This window comes from Ylistrum balloti, unplaced genomic scaffold, assembly GCF_031769215.1.
Source record: "Ylistrum balloti isolate Yb309-2 unplaced genomic scaffold, AGI_CSIRO_Ybal_v1 Utg370156, whole genome shotgun sequence".
Classification (NCBI taxonomy): domain Eukaryota; kingdom Metazoa; phylum Mollusca; class Bivalvia; order Pectinida; family Pectinidae; genus Ylistrum; species Ylistrum balloti.
This window is the reverse complement of record NW_026782154.1, coordinates 535874-554523: the sequence shown is the minus strand read 5'-3', so window position 1 is coordinate 554523 and position 18650 is coordinate 535874. Positions and strand designations below refer to the sequence as shown.

General features: G+C 36.1%; 1 protein-coding gene across 1 annotated transcript; it reads left to right on the top strand.

Annotated features, from left to right (window-relative positions):
- Window positions 1–299: 299 nt before the first annotated feature.
- On the top strand, window positions 300–1898 carry LOC132550891 (filaggrin-like). Its single transcript, XM_060214989.1, has one exon. It carries the CDS (start codon window positions 300–302, stop codon window positions 1896–1898), a length of 1599 nt encoding a protein of 532 aa, XP_060070972.1.
- Window positions 1899–18650: the final 16752 nt, after the last annotated feature.

The window sequence follows — 18650 nt, the reverse complement described above, 5'->3', positions numbered from 1 at the left end:
ACACAGACATAGGATGGACACAGACATAGGATGAAGGAGACAGGATAAACATACAAACACACACGAGGATGGAGGATACAGGAGAAGCATACAAACACACAGAAAGGAGGGAGGACACTTGGAAAAATGCAAACACACAGAAAGGATGAAGGAGACTGGAGAAACATACAAACACACACATAGGATGGAGGAGACTGGAGACACATACAAACATACACATAGGATGGAGGAGACTGGGGAAACACACAAACACACACATAGTATGGAGAAGACTGGGGATACATACAAACACAGACAGAATGGAGGAGACTGGGGAAACATACAATCACACACACAGGATGGAGGAGACAGGGGATACATACAAACACACACGTAGGATGGAGGAGACTGGTGATACATACAAACACAGACATAACATGGAGGAGACTGGAGATACATACAAACACAGACATAATATTGAGGAGACAGGGGAAACATACAAACACACACATAGTATGGAGAAGACTGGGGATACATACAAACACAGACATAGAATGGAGGAGACTAGGGAAACATACAAACACAGACAGAATATGGAGGAGACATACAAACACAGACATAATATGGAGGAGACTGGGGATACATACAAACACAGACATAGAATGGAGGAGACTGGGGAAACATACAATCACACTCGTAGGATGGAGGAGACTGGGGATACATACAAACACACACATAGGATGGAGGAGACTGGGGATACATACAAACACAGACAGAATATGGAGGAGACATACAAACACAGACATAATATGGAGGAGACTGGGGATACATACAAACACAGACATAATATGGAGGAGACTGGGGATATATACAAACACACACATACTATGGAGAAGACTGGAGACAGATACAAAGACACACACAGGATGGAGGAGACTGGAGAAACATACAATCACACACACAGGATGGAGGAGACTGGGGATACATACAAACACACACATAGGATGGAGGAGACATACAAACACAGACATAATATGGAGGAGACTGGGGAACCATACAAACACAGACAGAATATGGAGGAGACATACAAACACAGACATAATATGGAGGAGACTGGGGATACATACAAACACAGACATAATATGGAGGAGACTGGAGACAGATACAAAGACACACACAGGATGGAGGAGACTGGAGAAACATACAATCATACACACAGGATGGAGGAGACTGGAGACACATACAAACACACACGTAGGATGGAGGAGACTGGGGAAACATACAAACACAGACATAATATGGAGGAGACTGGAGATACATACAAACACAGACATAATATTGAGGAGACAGGGGAAACATACAAACGCACACATAGTATGGAGAAGACTGGGGATACATACAAACACAGACATAATATTGAGGAGACAGGGGAAACATACAAACGCACACATAGTATGGAGAAGACTGGGGATACATACAAACACACACATAGAATGGAGGAGACTGGAGATACATACAAACACAGACATAATATTGAGGAGACAGGGGAAACATACAATCACACACACAGGATGGAGGAGACAGGAGATACATACAAACACACACGTAGGATGGAGGAGACTGGGGAAACATACAAACACAGACATAATATGGAGGAGACTGGAGATACATACAAACACAGACATAATATTGAGGAGACTGGCGATACATACAAACACACACATAATATTGAGGAGACAGGGGAAACATACAAACGCACACATAGTATGGAGAAGACTGGGGATACATACAGACATAGAATGGAGGAGACTGGGGAAACATACAATCACACACACAGGATGGAGGAGACTGGGGATACATACAAACACACACGTAGGATGGAGGAGACTGGGGATACATACAAACACAGACATATATAATGGAGGAGACTGGGGAAACATACAATCACACACACAGGATGGAGGAGACTGGGGATACATACAAACACACACGTAGGATGGAGGAGACTGGGGAAACATACAAACACATACATAATATGGAGGAGACTGGAGATACATACAAACACAGACATAATATAGAGGAGACAGGGGAAACATACAAACACAGATATAATATGGAGGAGACATACAAACACAAATGGGAAATTCAAAATGTTCGAAATGAACTTAAAAACCACGAATGAGAATTGGACTAGTTGAGTGAATTCCTGATATTTCAGCATTGAAGAGTTTCTAAAGAACAACGAGTGCAAGTGTCTATTCTAAACCATAAACCGTGTCAATCAAGAATGGAATTAAAACGTGGCATGCAGGTTATAACAAACTCCCGGGATTTCTACAATCGCGATAATTGTACAAAAGACAGATTATTGGTCTCAGAAAACCCTTTGATGGAAAACAGTCGAAACACGTTTTCTAAGTCCGTTTTTTTGTAAAAGGATTTTACTAATTTGGTCAATTAGCAATGCCTAATCTCAGTGTTCTGTTACGTGTACCCTCAGTGTTGGTACTTTATGTATAATAAATCTAGATACGGGTCTGATGCTTGGGCAGAATCAATGGTGATGTATTCGGATTTTTAGTCGCGTGTACTTTTCATTTCCTCGTGCTAAATGTCCCACTATTCTTGACGCCTGTTGATCAACGACACGATTGATGTGTTTCGACTTGACCTAAATAGGAGCTGTGATGCGCTCGCGTGTCTCATTAGTGACTGAATTGGCACAGGTGTGTAAGGGCAATTGGAAACGAACACTCAAGGATTGCTCTGTATTTTCCTTCACATAGCTGAAAGTCATTATAGGTATCTAAACGAATCCTTTTATACATGGTCTTTTGTTCGGAAAGTGGAGGTAACGATATACCCCGGATTGTCGTCATTATTGTCTTCAATCTTACCGTGTAACAATACACGACTGGCATTTACCAATATGTTCATCCGTCTTTATCTTCCGGTCTGTGACGTCATATAGCGTATCATTTCCAGTTTCTAAAGGTTGAAAATAGTTTGGTGGAAAGACTCCCTTGCGTCATTTCCTTAATGTCACTTTATGTTACATTATGTTTTAATTTTCTGAATGGATTTTACATTTCCTTCTATATATAAATGTTTCTTGTGGCATTTGAAGAATTATGTGTTGATTAATTTTGAATATACCGAGCTCGGTTACCAACTACATTTCATGTTTTTTAAGTTTTATCTTATTAAAAGGATGTATCAAAATATACGGCAAAATTAACCTTGTCGTGCTCATATTTTAAGATACTGTAATTCAATTATATTTCGCGTGGGATTTATTTTCGCGTTAATACGCGAGGAGAATCAATCGCGAATTCAAATCCCTCGGTATTATTTGAGCCAAAAACAACTATATATGATATTCATGTTGATTCAGTAAGATATATCAGAGACTTGAAGAGTTCGCGTACCTCATAAATCGTCATTCACGGAATCTAAAGCCATTTCTAGATCAGCGTTCCCGATATCATGTATTAGCGAATGTGTCAGAACAGGTAGGCTCGCAAAATAAAGTATTTGCGTACTCTAAGTGATTTAAAGTATATGAATATTGAATCGTTGTCCTAAACCTACAGACAATATATTAATCGTTTTGATCACATATTTTAACCAGAAGGGATAGTTATTCATTAGGTTGTTCGCGTAAGCATTTTCACAAATTCCCTACATTGAATTTACCATTTCTTATAAGCAACATTCCACATTTATCCAACATTAGTGTTGTACATCACAATTGTTCTATATTCAGAGGTCTGTATTTTGTCGATGAATTTCGACGAAGGAAACACACACACAAAAGAACTATCTCAGCTAATGCAAGTACATAATGAATGCACTATCCTTATATCATCTACATCTGAAGGATGAATGTTATTTTCCCCGACCGAAATCGAAAGAATGTCCTTGTATATGGCTTACATCTAAAGTGACTGTATTGTCAATAATACGACACAGACTTCCTTTTGTGAAACGGCCAAATCTTCCAGTTCTTTTTCAGTTTTTTGTAATATTTCCTTTTTTCACTTTTTCTTTTGGTTCAGCTGTAGTGCACTCGAACAGTAAAAATACACACAGGCTTTTAGTGCTATTTAAGATGACACCATGATAGCCACGCGGAGTCAATATTTGATACGTAATAAACAATAGCACAGAGGGATTTTCCTTTGTGAGTCCATAACTTCATTATTCTATAATATAGATGCATGCACTTTCCAGCAGTCGGATCCTTGTCAGGAAATCGAACTGCGGAAAGGTCAATACTGTATCTAATGGGTTATAATTACATTTATAATGGTTCGATAGTCCCGTCTCCTGATATGTTGAGACAAATAATTGAATTCCAAAGCACAGCCTACTCTTGCGTTTGTACTACAGGTGGGACACCAATCTCACAACAGTGCAACAATACCTAGGTTTCTAATTTATCTATTATCTTGGGCAGTGATAGCCCAGTCAGTAGGCAAGCTTTGTAACTTCGAGCAAGATCTAGGTTGTGTGTTTCTGTCTCTACCCGAGACGGTCGTGTATTTCAGGTGAAGATCTAGGTTGTGTGTTTCTGTCTCTACCCGAGACGGTCGTGTATTTCAGGTGAAGATCAAGGTTATGTGTTTCTGCCTCTACCGGAGACGGTCGTGTATCTCAGGTGAAGATCTAGGTTGTGTGTTTCTGTCTCTACCCGAGACGGTCGTGTATTTCAGGTGAAGATCTAGGTTGTGTGTTTCTGTCTCTACCCGAGACGGTCGTGTATTTCAGGTGAAGATCAAGGTTATGTGTTTCTGCCTCTACCGGAGACGGTCGTGTATCTCAGGTGAAGATCTAGGTTGTGTGTTTCTGTCTCTACCCGAGACGGTCGTGTATCTCAGGTGAAGATCTGGAGAATGTGATCCTAACCCTACCCGTCCGAGATTATTGTCGTTATGGTGTTCTTGGGAAAAGTACTTTATTCTTATTGTTTCGGATGACGCCGATATCCCTCAATGGGTTATTTGAGGCCTTCTCGTGTTACTATAAAAAAACTAATATCTTTTGCTTTATATTGCACCCTCTTGATGAAATCCGCTATGTAAATCGAAATAAAGCCAAGCCGTACCACTTCTGAAAAGTTCATTAACTGACGATTAGAGATGCAATACCAGTGTTCCTTCTCACTTGTCTACCACCAGTTAATGTATATAATATATATTTTCTCTGATTACATATTTCGCTTGCCATACAGTGAATAGGTCACTTGTGTTATATACTCTAGAGTGTGTCAATCGATTGTGACGTCAAGTGATGAATAATGACGTTACGTCATAAGTAGAAAATATCGTAACAAAATGGCTGCCACCGTTTGAAATCGTCCTCCAGATTTTCCAGATTTGTTTAAAAGTACTTTTTTTCTTAATAATGTAATAATTCGTCTCGAGGTTTTAACGTTTACTCGCCAATGCTAAAAATGGTAAAGATTATTCAAGATCCAATATCTACACGGGGAAAATCGGGCAGGTGACCCCATACCTTTGTACCGCCATTTTTTGAATGAGGAATCCTACTCCGGATGGCTAGGTGAAAGACCAGTGCGAATTTGTTCATGAATTGGCGGGTATGTGTGAGAGCAGAATACCAGTGTGAGCGTTATATACCGAGATCAGTATTTATAACTAGATTTAATATATATACAATCTATATCACGTTAGTATACAATCTATATCACGTTAGTATACATCACGTTAGTATACAATCTACGTCACGTTAGTATACATTCTATATCACGTTAGTATACAATCTATATCACGTTAGTATACATCACGTTAGTATACAATCTACGTCACGTTAGTATACAATCTATATCACGTTAGTATACAATCTATATCACGTTAGTATACAATCTACGTCACGTTAGTATACAATCTATATCACGTTAGTATACAATCTATATCAAGTTAGTATACAATCTACGTCACGTTAGTATACAATCTACATCACGTTAGTATACAATCTATATCACGTTAGTATACATCACGTTAGTATGCAATCTACATCACGTTAGTATACAATCTCTATCACGTTAGTATACATCACGTTAGTATACAATCTACATCACGTTAGTATACAATCTATATCACGTTAGTATACATCACGTTAGTATACAATCTATATCACGTTAGTATACATTACGTTAGTATACAATCTACATTACGTTAGTATACATCACGTTAGTATACAATCTACATCACGTTAGTATACAATCTATATCACGTTAGTATACATCACGTTAGTATACATCACGTTAGTATACAATCTACATCACGTTAGTATACAATCTATATCACGTTAGTATACATCACGTTAGTATACAATCTATATCACGTTAGTATACATCACGTTAGTATACAATCTACATTACGTTAGTATACAATCTATATCACGTTAGTATACATCACGTTAGTATACAATCTACGTCACGTTAGTATACAATCTATATCACGTTAGTATACAATCTATATCACGTTAGTATACATCACGTTAGTATGCAATCTACATCACGTTAGTATACAATCTATATCACGTTAGTATACATCACGTTAGTATGCAATCTACATCACGTTAGTATACAATCTATATCACGTTAGTATACATCACGTTAGCATACAATCTACATCACGTTAGTATACATCACGTTAGTATACAATCTATATCACGTTAGTATATCACGTTAGTATACAATCTACATCACGTTAGTATACAATCTATATCACGTTAGTATACATCACGTTAGTATACAATCTATATCACGTTAGTATACAATCTATATCACGTTAGTATACATCACGTTAGTATACAATCTACATCACGTTAGTATACATCACGTTAGTATACAATCTATATCACGTTAGTATACATCACGTTAGTACATCACGTTAGTATACAATCTATATCACGTTAGTATACATCACGTTAGTATACAATCTATATCACGTTAGTATACAATCTATATCACGTTAGTATACACCACGTTAGTATACAATCTATATCACGTTAGTATACATCACGTTAGTATACAATCTATATCACGTTAGTATACATCACGTTAGTATACAATATATATCACGTTAGTATACAATCTATATCACGTTAGTATACATCACGTTAGTATACAATTTATATCACGTTAGTATACAATCTATATCACGTTAGTATACATCACGTTAGTATACAATCTATATCACGTTAGTACATCACGTTAGTATACAATCTACATCACGTTAGTATACAATCTACATCACGTTAGTACATCACGTTAGTATACAATCTACATCACGTTAGTATACAATCTATATCACGTTAGTATACATCACGTTAGTATACAATCTATATCACGTTAGTATACATCACGTTAGTATACAATCTATATCACGTTAGTATACATCACGTTAGTATACAATCTACATCACGTTAGTATACAATCTATATCACGTTAGTATACATCACGTTAGTATACAATCTATATCACGTTAGTATACAATCTATATCACGTTAGTATACATCACGTTAGTATACAATCTATATCACGTTAGTACATCACGTTAGTATACAATCTACATCACGTTAGTATACAATCTATATCACGTTAGTACATCACATTAGTATACAATCTATATCACGTTAGTACATCACGTTAGTATACAATCTACATCACGTTAGTATACAATCTATATCACGTTAGTATACATCACGTTAGTATACAATCTATATCACGTTAGTATACATCACGTTAGTATACAATCTATATCACGTTAGTATACATCACGTTAGTATACAATCTACATCACGTTAGTATACAATCTATATCACGTCAGTACATCACGTTAGTATACAATCTACATCACGTTAGTATACAATCTATATCACGTTAGTATACATCACGTTAGTATACAATCTATATCACGTTAGTATACATCACGTTAGTATACAATCTATATCACGTTAGTATACATCACGTTAGTCTACAATCTATATCACGTTAGTATACAATCTATATCACGTTAGTATACATCACGTTAGTATACAATCTATATCACGTTAGTATACATCACGTTAGTATACAATCTATATCACGTTAGTATACAATCTATATCACGTTAGTATACATCACGTTAGTATACAATCTATATCACGTTAGTATACATCACGTTAGTATACAATCTATATCACGTTAGTATACATCACGTTAGTATACATCACGTTAGTATACAATCTATATCTCGTTAGTATACAATCTATATCACGTTAATATACATCACGTTAGTATGCAATCTACATCACGTTAGTATACATCACGTTAGTATACAATCTATATCACGTTAGTATACAATCTATATCACGTTAGAATATCGTGACTCGGACATGGACACATCCCGCGATCATTATTTGACTCTCTTTCGTGTCCCTCGGAAATTCTTCCTAACATATCGAACAATACCGTCCGTATTCTGTATAAAATACCCACAAAGATGCGGATTTAAGTACAAATATTACTAGGTACGTAATTCAATTTGATACACATACACACGAACAGGCGTCAGTAATGTCTGGGATCAGAGTCCGGATGTTACCTGCTTCCGAACGTCTACATAGGATGACTTAAAAGTACATGGTATCATTGGTCAGGACTATATTCATCGGAAACGGAAATACACTGTACATGGTAGATAAATGTAGACTACCGGAAGTGATTTGTATTTCTCTCAATGAAATGAGTTAAATCGGATTTAATTTATATATAAACTGTACTAGTAAACCGGAATAACTCAAATACAGACATTTTTCAGTTAACTGCAATCCTCTGATCATTGATTTTACAGCAAGCCATTATTTTATTGGGGTTTTTTTTTTTGTTGAAGTGATTTCAACAGTTTCTGTAGATGTTTATGAGATATCTTATGTGACGTCCAAGTGTTTATTTGTTTATTCGTGGTGTTGTTTCAATTCTTCCGTAAAAATGTCAGCCAGTACAGAAATATATCTTTATATTACATCTGACAAAAAATTACTTCACGACCCTCTAATATATGATCAAATTGACAATATCATTAAGTTGTACTGAGTTTTATGAACAACAAAAATGATTTCATTGCCTTTTATACAAGGGTGACCTTCATATAGAGGTTAAAGTACTATGAAGGTACAACGCCAGGAAACAAAACAAATATCGTTAAAAGATAGGTGGTCTTTATAGGAAGATGACATTTGTAGGAAGGTGACCTTTGTAGGAAGGTGGTCTCTATAGGAAGTGAAATTATCAGGAGGGTTTTCTTCATAAGGAGATGGTTTTTATAGGAAGACAGGTTTTATAGGAAGGTGGTCATTATAGGAAAGTGTTTTTTACAAGAAGGCGGTCTTTACAGGAGGGCGGTCTTTACAGGAGGGCGGTCTTTACAGGAAGGCGGTCTTTATAGGAAGTTGGTATTTATAGGAAGGCGGCCTTTACAGGAAGGCTGTCTTAATAGGAAGGTTGCCTTTACAGGAATGCGGTCTTTACTGGATTGCGGTCTTTACACGATGGAGGTCTTTACAGGAAGGTTGCCTTTACAGGAAGGCGGTCTTTACTGGATTGCGGTCTTTACACGATGGAGGTCTTTACAGGAAGGTTGCCTTTACAGGAAGGCGATCTTTACAGGAAGGTTATCTTTACAGGAAGACGGTCTTTATAGGAAGGTGCGGTCTTTACAGGAAGGCGGTCTTTATAGGAAGGCGGTCTTTACAGGAAGGTGGCTTTACAGGAAGGCGGTCTTTACAGTAAGGTTGTCTTTACAGGAAGACGGTCTTTATAGGAAGGCGGTCTTTACAGGAAGGTTGCCTTTACAGGAAGGCGGTCTTTATAGGAAGGCGGTCTTTACAGGAAGGTGGCTTTACAGGAAGGCGGTCATTATAGTAAGATTAACTTTACAGGAAGACTGTCTTTATAGGAAGGCGGTCTTAACAGGAAGGTGGCTTTACAGGAAAGCGGTCTTTATAGAAAGGCGGTCTTTACATGAAGGTGGTCTTTACACGATGGTGATCTTTACATGAAGGTGGTCTTTACAGGAAGGCGGTCTTTACATGAAGGTGGTCTTTACAGGAATGTGGTCTTTATAGGAAGGTGGTCTTTACAGGAAGGCGGTCTTTACATGAAGGTGGTCTTTACATGAAGGCGGTCTTTACATGAAGGTGGTCTTTACAGGAATGTGGTCTTTATAGGAAGGTGGTCTTTACATTAAGGTGGTCTTTATAGGAAGGTGGTCTTTACAGGAATGTGGTCTTTATAGGAAGGTGGTCTTTACATGAAGGTGGTCTTTATAGGAAGGTGGTCTTTACAGGAATGTGGTCTTTATAGGAAGGTGGTCTTTACATGAAGGTGGCCTTAACTCGAAGGAAGTGTTTATAGGAACGTGGTCTCTATTGGAACACATCTTTACAGGAAGGTGTCTAGTGGTTGGTCAGCTTTAACATCTGTCAATGCTACTACATGTAGAACAGAGAAGCCACGCATCATTAGATTGAAAAGTTGAAGGGGATTGAATCAACACAAAATCATAGTAAAATATTGTGATCCGACATAAATGCATAAAGGTGACAGCTTCGATAGAACGCTCGACCTACATCGATAAATTAACGTCATCTGGTTAACACATTTAGTGATACGGTAAACACACTACTGTAAGTAGATTTTAGATGATATCTGGTAAACACTACTGGTGACCTTTTAGTACCGAGGTTTTCATGTCATGTCTTCATTCATTTGAATAATGACCTGCTCAGATGTACTTTACGTTCTATAAAAATCACCCAATATCGAGAGTACTGGTATTTTCTTAATTATAAGGTAAGTATGTCTCTAGATTCTGACATATCTCTCAATATGTTTTGTCTCAGGCTTTCCCTTGGTTTCAAAACATCGTTGTCTAGTCCTACAAATTAATTCATTTCAATTTTAAATTTGTATTGAGAGGCTATGTTCCCTTGCGTACATCTGTAACCTGTTTTAAGATGTACTCCTTTGTGGAGTACAAAAATTCCAATTTTAAATTTGTATTGAGAGGCTATGTTCCCTTGCGTACATCTGTAACCTGTTTTAAGATGTACTCCTTTGTGGAGTACAAAAATTCCAATTTTAAATTTGTATTGAGAGGCTATGTTCCCTTGCGTACATCTGTAACCTGTTTTAAGATGTACTCCTTTGTGGAGTACAAAAATTCCAATTTTAAATTTGTATTGAGAGGCTATGTTCCCTTGCGTACATCTGTAACCTGTTTTAAGATGTACTCCTTTGTGGAGTACAAAAATTCCAATTTTAAATTTGTATTGAGAGGCTATGTTCCCTTGCGTACATCTGTAACCTGTTTTAAGATGTACTCCTTTGTGGAGTACAAAAATTCCAATTTTAAATTTGTATTGAGAGGCTATGTTCCCTTGCGTACATCTGTAACCTGTTTTAAGATGTACTCCTTTGTGGAGTACAAAAATTCCAATTTTAAATTTGTATTGAGAGGCTATGTTCCCTTGCGTACATCTGTAACCTGTTTTAAGATGTACTCCTTTGTGGAGTACAAAAATTCCAATTTTAAATTTGTATTGAGAGGCTATGTTCCCTTGCGTACATCTGTAACCTGTTTTAAGATGTACTCCTTTGTGGAGTACAAAAATTCCAATTTTAAATTTGTATTGAGAGGCTATGTTCCCTTGCGTACATCTGTAACCTGTTTTAAGATGTACTCCTTTGTGGAGTACAAAAATTCCAATTTTAAATTTGTATTGAGAGGCTATGTTCCCTTGCGTACATCTGTAACCTGTTTTAAGATGTACTCCTTTGTGGAGTACAAAAATTCCAATTTTAAACTTTTGTCTGATGATGATTTTTGAAAGGTTACATTTCAGAAAGTAATTTAAAAGCAAATAATCAATATGTTGTCGGACTTCTTTTTCCAATACAAGCGCCAGAATTTGTTTACAGGAGATGTATAACAGAAAATAATTCATTTTCACATACTTTTATTACTTTCTTCATGGTTTTTTCAGTAATTAAAAGATAAAAGTTTTATATTGGAATACTAAGGAAAACAAATAATGTGAAAATATTCAAATTTTCATTGGATTTCACGAGCGTAAAACTAGATAGTACAAAAAAAATTGTTTTAAGAAATTACTTTTTTCCTTTATTTTATCAAATTCTAGTATCCTACTTTTATTGAATCTCAATGCTTGGATAGATAAATTTTCGAAGGTATTTTACTTCACGATGGTATTGCTGTGTTTAAATGCAATTTTTACCCAGAGGAAACTGAAATCTTTGCTTTAGGGACCTATAACCAGGAAAAGTGGTCAACCGAGTGATAATTCATACAAAATTTTATTGAAATCTACCCAAGAAATCCAGTTACACTCAACGACGAGAGAGTGTTGTCATGGTTGTCGCTGTAAACCAATCATGCAATCAAATACACCGTCAAAAATGGAGTCAAGAAGCGAGTTTACATCAAAGGCCTTTCAGCTTATAAGTACAACTGTAGATAAGAAGTAAATATCAACACCAAAATCAATACGTTGGAGGGGACATAAAATTGTCTCCCACTTCCGGTCAAGAATCAGTGAATAACATCACTAAGCAAAGTGTTGGCTTTATTAACCTAAACTTAATTTCATTCTACAGTATGTCCGCACAGTACAAATTAATAGGATCGGGAAACAAGTTGTATCTACCTGTATAAATCTGTTTCCTGATACTACCTTAATTAGATACGACATGGTGGCTTAATTACTGAATTCCATATATAGTCATTACAGTAATTTTCTTGTAAACGAAAGGTGGTTAGGAGGGGGATTAGAAGGGGGTAAAGAAAGAATGGGGATGGAGAGGTTGTCTGTGGTAAAGAGAATAGTAGAACAAGAAATAAACGATACGAAGAATCACTGTTTAACGACAGGAACTTAATTCAAATCTTTAGTTAAGTATTTTTTTTTTTTTTTATTGAAAAGGTTATCCATTTCTGTAATTTTGTAGCATCCTCAATAATGTCAAACCATGAAGACTTCTTGAATCAACAACGTTAACATTATACTTTGGAACTGTTTGGAATCGCGTGATTGGAATCATTATCTCCTATTGCCCGTACCGCACGGAAACTTCAAATCATTAATTTCTATGAAGGGTAAAGTTTTATTGAGAAGCAGAATTCGCCATATGTCATTTAATTTTCGTTTGTTTTAATTATTGTAACATCATGAATTTTCGTGGGCCACAAATTTTGTGGCTTCGTGGTTATGTATTAAAATTTCGAACTATTTTTACTTTTCTCTGACGCGTCCTGGGTTTAAAATTTAAGTTCCTTTAGCATCACTGACGAGTCCTACAAGGACTACACAGCTGTATGATGTAACTAGTCCTAGAAGAACGAAACACACACAAAAACACACACACGCGCGCGCGCGCACGCACGCCCGCACACACACACACACACATACACCATGTGACCATGTATTCATCGGAACGTCACACTCGAATCTTTTACTGGTTGTATTATAAGATCTTAAATTCTATTGACATATTCTGAATGAGAAGCTACTGTAATACTTTCGAAATATATAGCAGCTGTGAGAAACGTTCAGTTAAAAGATTTGAAAACTCATGCTTCTCGGTATGACGTCATCAAATTATCGTTAACATTATATATTGGCGGTAGATATCATACTTTCTGGTACAGAAATATCATATAACTTCATCAGATATTGAAGATTTGATAAACTGAAGGAAAATCGATTTTTTAAACAAATGGTGCAAGATATTACAAAACGATAGACTGAACCCACGCATGTAAGTATCGTGTCATATTCAATAGAACAAAACAAGTTTATTAGCAGTCGAAAACCTTTATTTGACCTTGACCATATCACAGTTTGAAATCATGGCATATCTCGTATAAAATCGTCTGTTGCACACAGATGTTACGCCGATTTTACAGATAAAGAACTTTCCGGTTAATTGATGGGCGAAATATTAAATTAATTCAGAAAGTCACAGATGTGGAATATAATATATTTGGATTTTTGGATTTTTTTATTTGGTAAAACACAATATTAAAATACATACAAACATGTAAAATAACAATTTTGTTGAACCAGGATAACACAGTAAAGTCCGAAGACTTATTTCCGCTGTGGTCCCTTTCCATAAAAAACTTTGCAATACAACATAAAATACAGTGACCTTACATAATACAAAATGCACAAATATTATTGATATAAAATATATATTTTGTAAAGAACCTAAATCTATTTAAACTAAAAGTTTGGCAGGAATATCATTGTATCACAAAAAATGTATCCAATTATGAGGTATTTTGTAAAAAATCTCGAACAGCTTTTTTAAAACTTTGTTTCCCGCTAGACAAACGTATTTCCACGGGAAGAGAGTTCCAGGCCTTTACTCCATTAAAATAAAACGTTTTTGAAATTTGACCTTTACAAGAAGGCACAACAAAATTCAGACTAGAATTCCTTGTACTATAATAGTGTTGGTCACAAACTTTTGTAAATCTGGACAAAAGTAACTAGGACATGTTCCACGGAATACAGTGTACATATGATTGAGACATGATTGTTTTGCTCTATTTTCCACGTTTAAGATATTTAACTGTGACAAAACATTTTTATTTATGCTATCTCTAGGACTAAGGTTACAAATAAAACGCACACACCTATTTTGTGCAACTTGTAGCTGTTGTTTCATTTTTTGGCTCAGACCGTGGTACCAGGCTGTACAACAATAATCAAAGTGACACAGAACAAGAGAATTACAAAGTGTTTTCCTAATACCCAAAGGGAGATCTTTACATTGCCTATAAAGGAAGTGGAGTCTAGAATTAACTTTCTTTATTATGTTATCAACAATATGTTCACCTGTTAAGCACTTATCTATATCGATACCGAGATAGCGCACTCGATCTGATGTTTGAATAGGTTGGTCATTAACAGTTACTTCAAAAGAGTCTATTTTGCTAAGTTTTTGCTTTGTACCAAAAAGAATGACTTCTGTTTTTCCAAGGTGAAAAGACAATTTATTATTTACTAGCCAAGTGTGACAATTAGATAACTTCTCCGATAGTTTTGCCTTGATTTCATTAGGATTTTTGCTTGAAAATAGAATCGTGCTATCATCTGCGTATAAAAGTAATTTAGAATCTTTACTAATTGAAAGCTCCATGTCATTTACATAACAAAGAAACAGAAGGGGACCAAGAATGCTCCCCTGGGGTACCCCACATGTTACTTTTTGAGATGAAGACATCGCATTTTTTATTGAGACAACTTGGTCTCTAGATGATAGATATGAAGAAAACCACGATGTACACTCGACCCCCATGGACTTAAGTTTCTCACATAGTATCTGGTGGTCCACAGTGTCAAAGGCCTTTTGTAAATCCAAAAGTATCATGCCAGTATATAAGCCTTTTGACGATTGACACTATAAGTACATTATATATGACATTACCTTATATAAAGCCTCCAACTATCTCATGCTCATCTCGACAACGTATAAACAAAATGGAATGCTACCTGCCTTTGTTCCGATTTTGGGAACGTGCCATTATTTGTTTGGACAGACAAGGCTTTACAGGTCGACTACCGTCGTTAAAGCCTGACGAAACACCTTACCTTATTCACTTTGTAGTAGTAAATCTTTATCTATTGACATTCTCAGTCGAATTCGAATGTAAGATCCTTTCTGCACCTCTTTTCGCCTTACAGAGGATGAACTGCAGGTTGAAGCGAAAAGCATAATGTAATTTACATTAACTTGCCTATTTTGGTCACACAACCTGGGAATTTCAGACAATCAACGTTCCGATAAATTTTCTTGTCATGTGTAACTTCAAAAAATTATCAATTTTAACAAGGTTTTACCGAACATCGATTTTATCTTAATTTTTTTCAGTTGCACCACACTAGTGGTAAACATGATCACAGGTTTGACAAAAGTAGATTCATGTGCAGATGCCTAAAGTCGATAATGGCACATATGCGTGTCTTTGTGGACTTTACAATGTAAGTATAAATACGTAATATTCACAGCCTCTGGCCTTGGGCGTTATATGTAATTAACTGCCCCTACAACACATTTTATGTTTCTATCACATGTGTATCACGAATGCAAACACGAGAATACCAGCGTAATACTTCACCTGGGGAATTAGAAACGACCACTAGGAAAGATGTACTTGTTTATTAAGACGTTAAGTGTGAGAAAAGTGTTCAGACACGAACAGGGAGGAGGTTTTTATCATATAAACAACTTTTATTTCCATATATTCTGTCCGTATATCTTTCTTTTTCTTTCTTTTTTTCATTTCTTTCCTTTCTTTCTTTTTCTTAACTTCCTGTCTTATACAAATCGCTATGGTGGTTTGAACTCATACCAAATATCTTATGATATCAAAATAATTCTGAGGTTGAGAAAGTTTGTATTTGTGTGTGAAATCAATTATAAAAAGATGCGTGTGTGTGTTGTTTTTTTAATCATTTTCATTTATCTTTTGAAGTAGATTTGTTTACGTTTATCCCTAACTTATTGGTCGATATTGTATCAGCCTTGTTTATAAGTTATCATCATTATTGTAATTACTTATCTTTAGTCCTGACATTAGCGATTTGCCATCACGACAATATCTCATCAATTTTACTCGGCGCTCATACATAGCGCAGTCGAAGCTAGCACAACACGAAATATTTTGGAGGAAAGAACTTCCGCGCCAAGCTCCTTCCCGAACAACCCAAGCATTGCCGAACACCCCCAAAAACTTCCAGGCATTCCCATGGAGCACAACTACAAAACCGCCATGTTTGTTTGGAAAGGCGTAGACGCAAAGCTGTGATATTTGTATTATATACAAACCTATTTTATATAAAATACAGAAAACATTACTTTTTTCCTTCACCGTTGAAATGTTTTCTCCAGATTATATCCGATGCAATTCCGTGCCGTTTTCAGCCTTGACTATCCGACAATTGGCAACATCACTCACCACTGATCAGAATGATTGATATTCAATTGCACATATTTCCGTATCAAAATCACATATCTGTATACCCTAGGAAAATTCGCAAAGTTTCCCTAAAACAATATAAAAGGATTGATTTCGAAGTCTGGCCCAAAAGGAAATGTTTTTACAAGGTTGGTAAGTAAACCATACTCTGTGTGAGGACATAAGAGAAATGACGGTGATGGTATGTTTATGTTAAGTATAGCCGAAGGTGTACAATACCTGGTATTATGTAGGGTATATGTATACAGGCAGTGTGTACCAAACCTATCATTATCGATGGCTTTACGCACCGACAGACGCTCTCCTGTAACGGTAATGGCCTTCTACAGTGCTCCTTAGGGACAAGATTCCAAACGCCTGAAAAAAGTCGAGTTCTTGGCTTGCTTATTTACTGCTCTAAGCAATAAGGACAAAACGATCACACTAACAGTGAGTTGTCAATATATAAACTCAAAGCCACAGCATGCAATCGCATTGAAGCAAAGGGAAGTTAGGACGAACATATTTTGAAACGAAAACGATAAAATTTGGTATATCCTGAACTATTTGTCGATGATTGAAGAAACACATGCGAGATGCGAAAGGTTTCTTGTACTGGTGTGTATCTGAATATCACTTGCGTGTCTTTCTTCTATTTTCTTTCTGTTTTTCGTATACCATAATCTAAGGCTTTATTCACAAAATCAAGGATTAGCGGTGATAAAATGAGAATATAATTCAAATCACCTTCATCCCCTACAATACGATGACTTTTATTGTTCATGTAAAAACGATTTATAAAATGCAATACATTTTGATCAAAAGCTATCCTGGCATCTTCTGAAATATTTAAGGTTTGTAATTATACAACGCTAGTTGTAATAGTGTCGTATCAAACACTGGTTCACTGCATCTAAGTATTGGAAAATTTCATGGCGGTTTGCGACCAAAACGTTTAGCAAAAGTGTTTGATTATGTGATATAAATGTACGTGCCTGCTCCACTAATCGCCGTAAAATGAGATACATGAAAATAAAGAATGCTAGTACACGAACAAAGGTACTTTCACGGAAACGGATGGAAACTCGCGAGAGGACAATTCGTCTAAATAGTGTGATCTACACGGCGAAACGATTAGGTCGAGTGAAGGTAATATTTTCCTAAATTATGTCTGCATGGTTGTGTGTGCTTGGGAGCTAGAATACAGCTTTCTTTGTCCCATTGATTTTGTCAGAGTGTATGTAACAGAGTTTCAGGTCATAGTGTGTTCTTGATAAGGTTAAGTGAAGGTCATAGAGCTATGATTTGTCAAACAGTAGAAATATATATATAGGCACATTGGATTTGCAAAGACAGAATTTATGATATTTTCAAACAGTGAGTAGAATGATCCTATGTATAACCCACTAGCAAATCAGCCACAAAACACACAAAACCTTGGGAAAAAACAAAATTTTAAAATAGGTTCAGGAGATGATGATATTTCGAATTGTAATTCATATTTACAATGTAAAACAGCAACGTTTAAACCTTGATGAATTCGTTACTGGTGTTCACTATACATGTAGATACAGTAGTACAGATATATATAACGCCGGGTATCTTACTCTACAA

Coding starts and splice junctions, on each gene's coding strand:
- LOC132550891 (XM_060214989.1), top strand. CDS start 300: ATGGAGGAGACTGGGGAAACATACAATCACACACACAGGATGGAGGAG.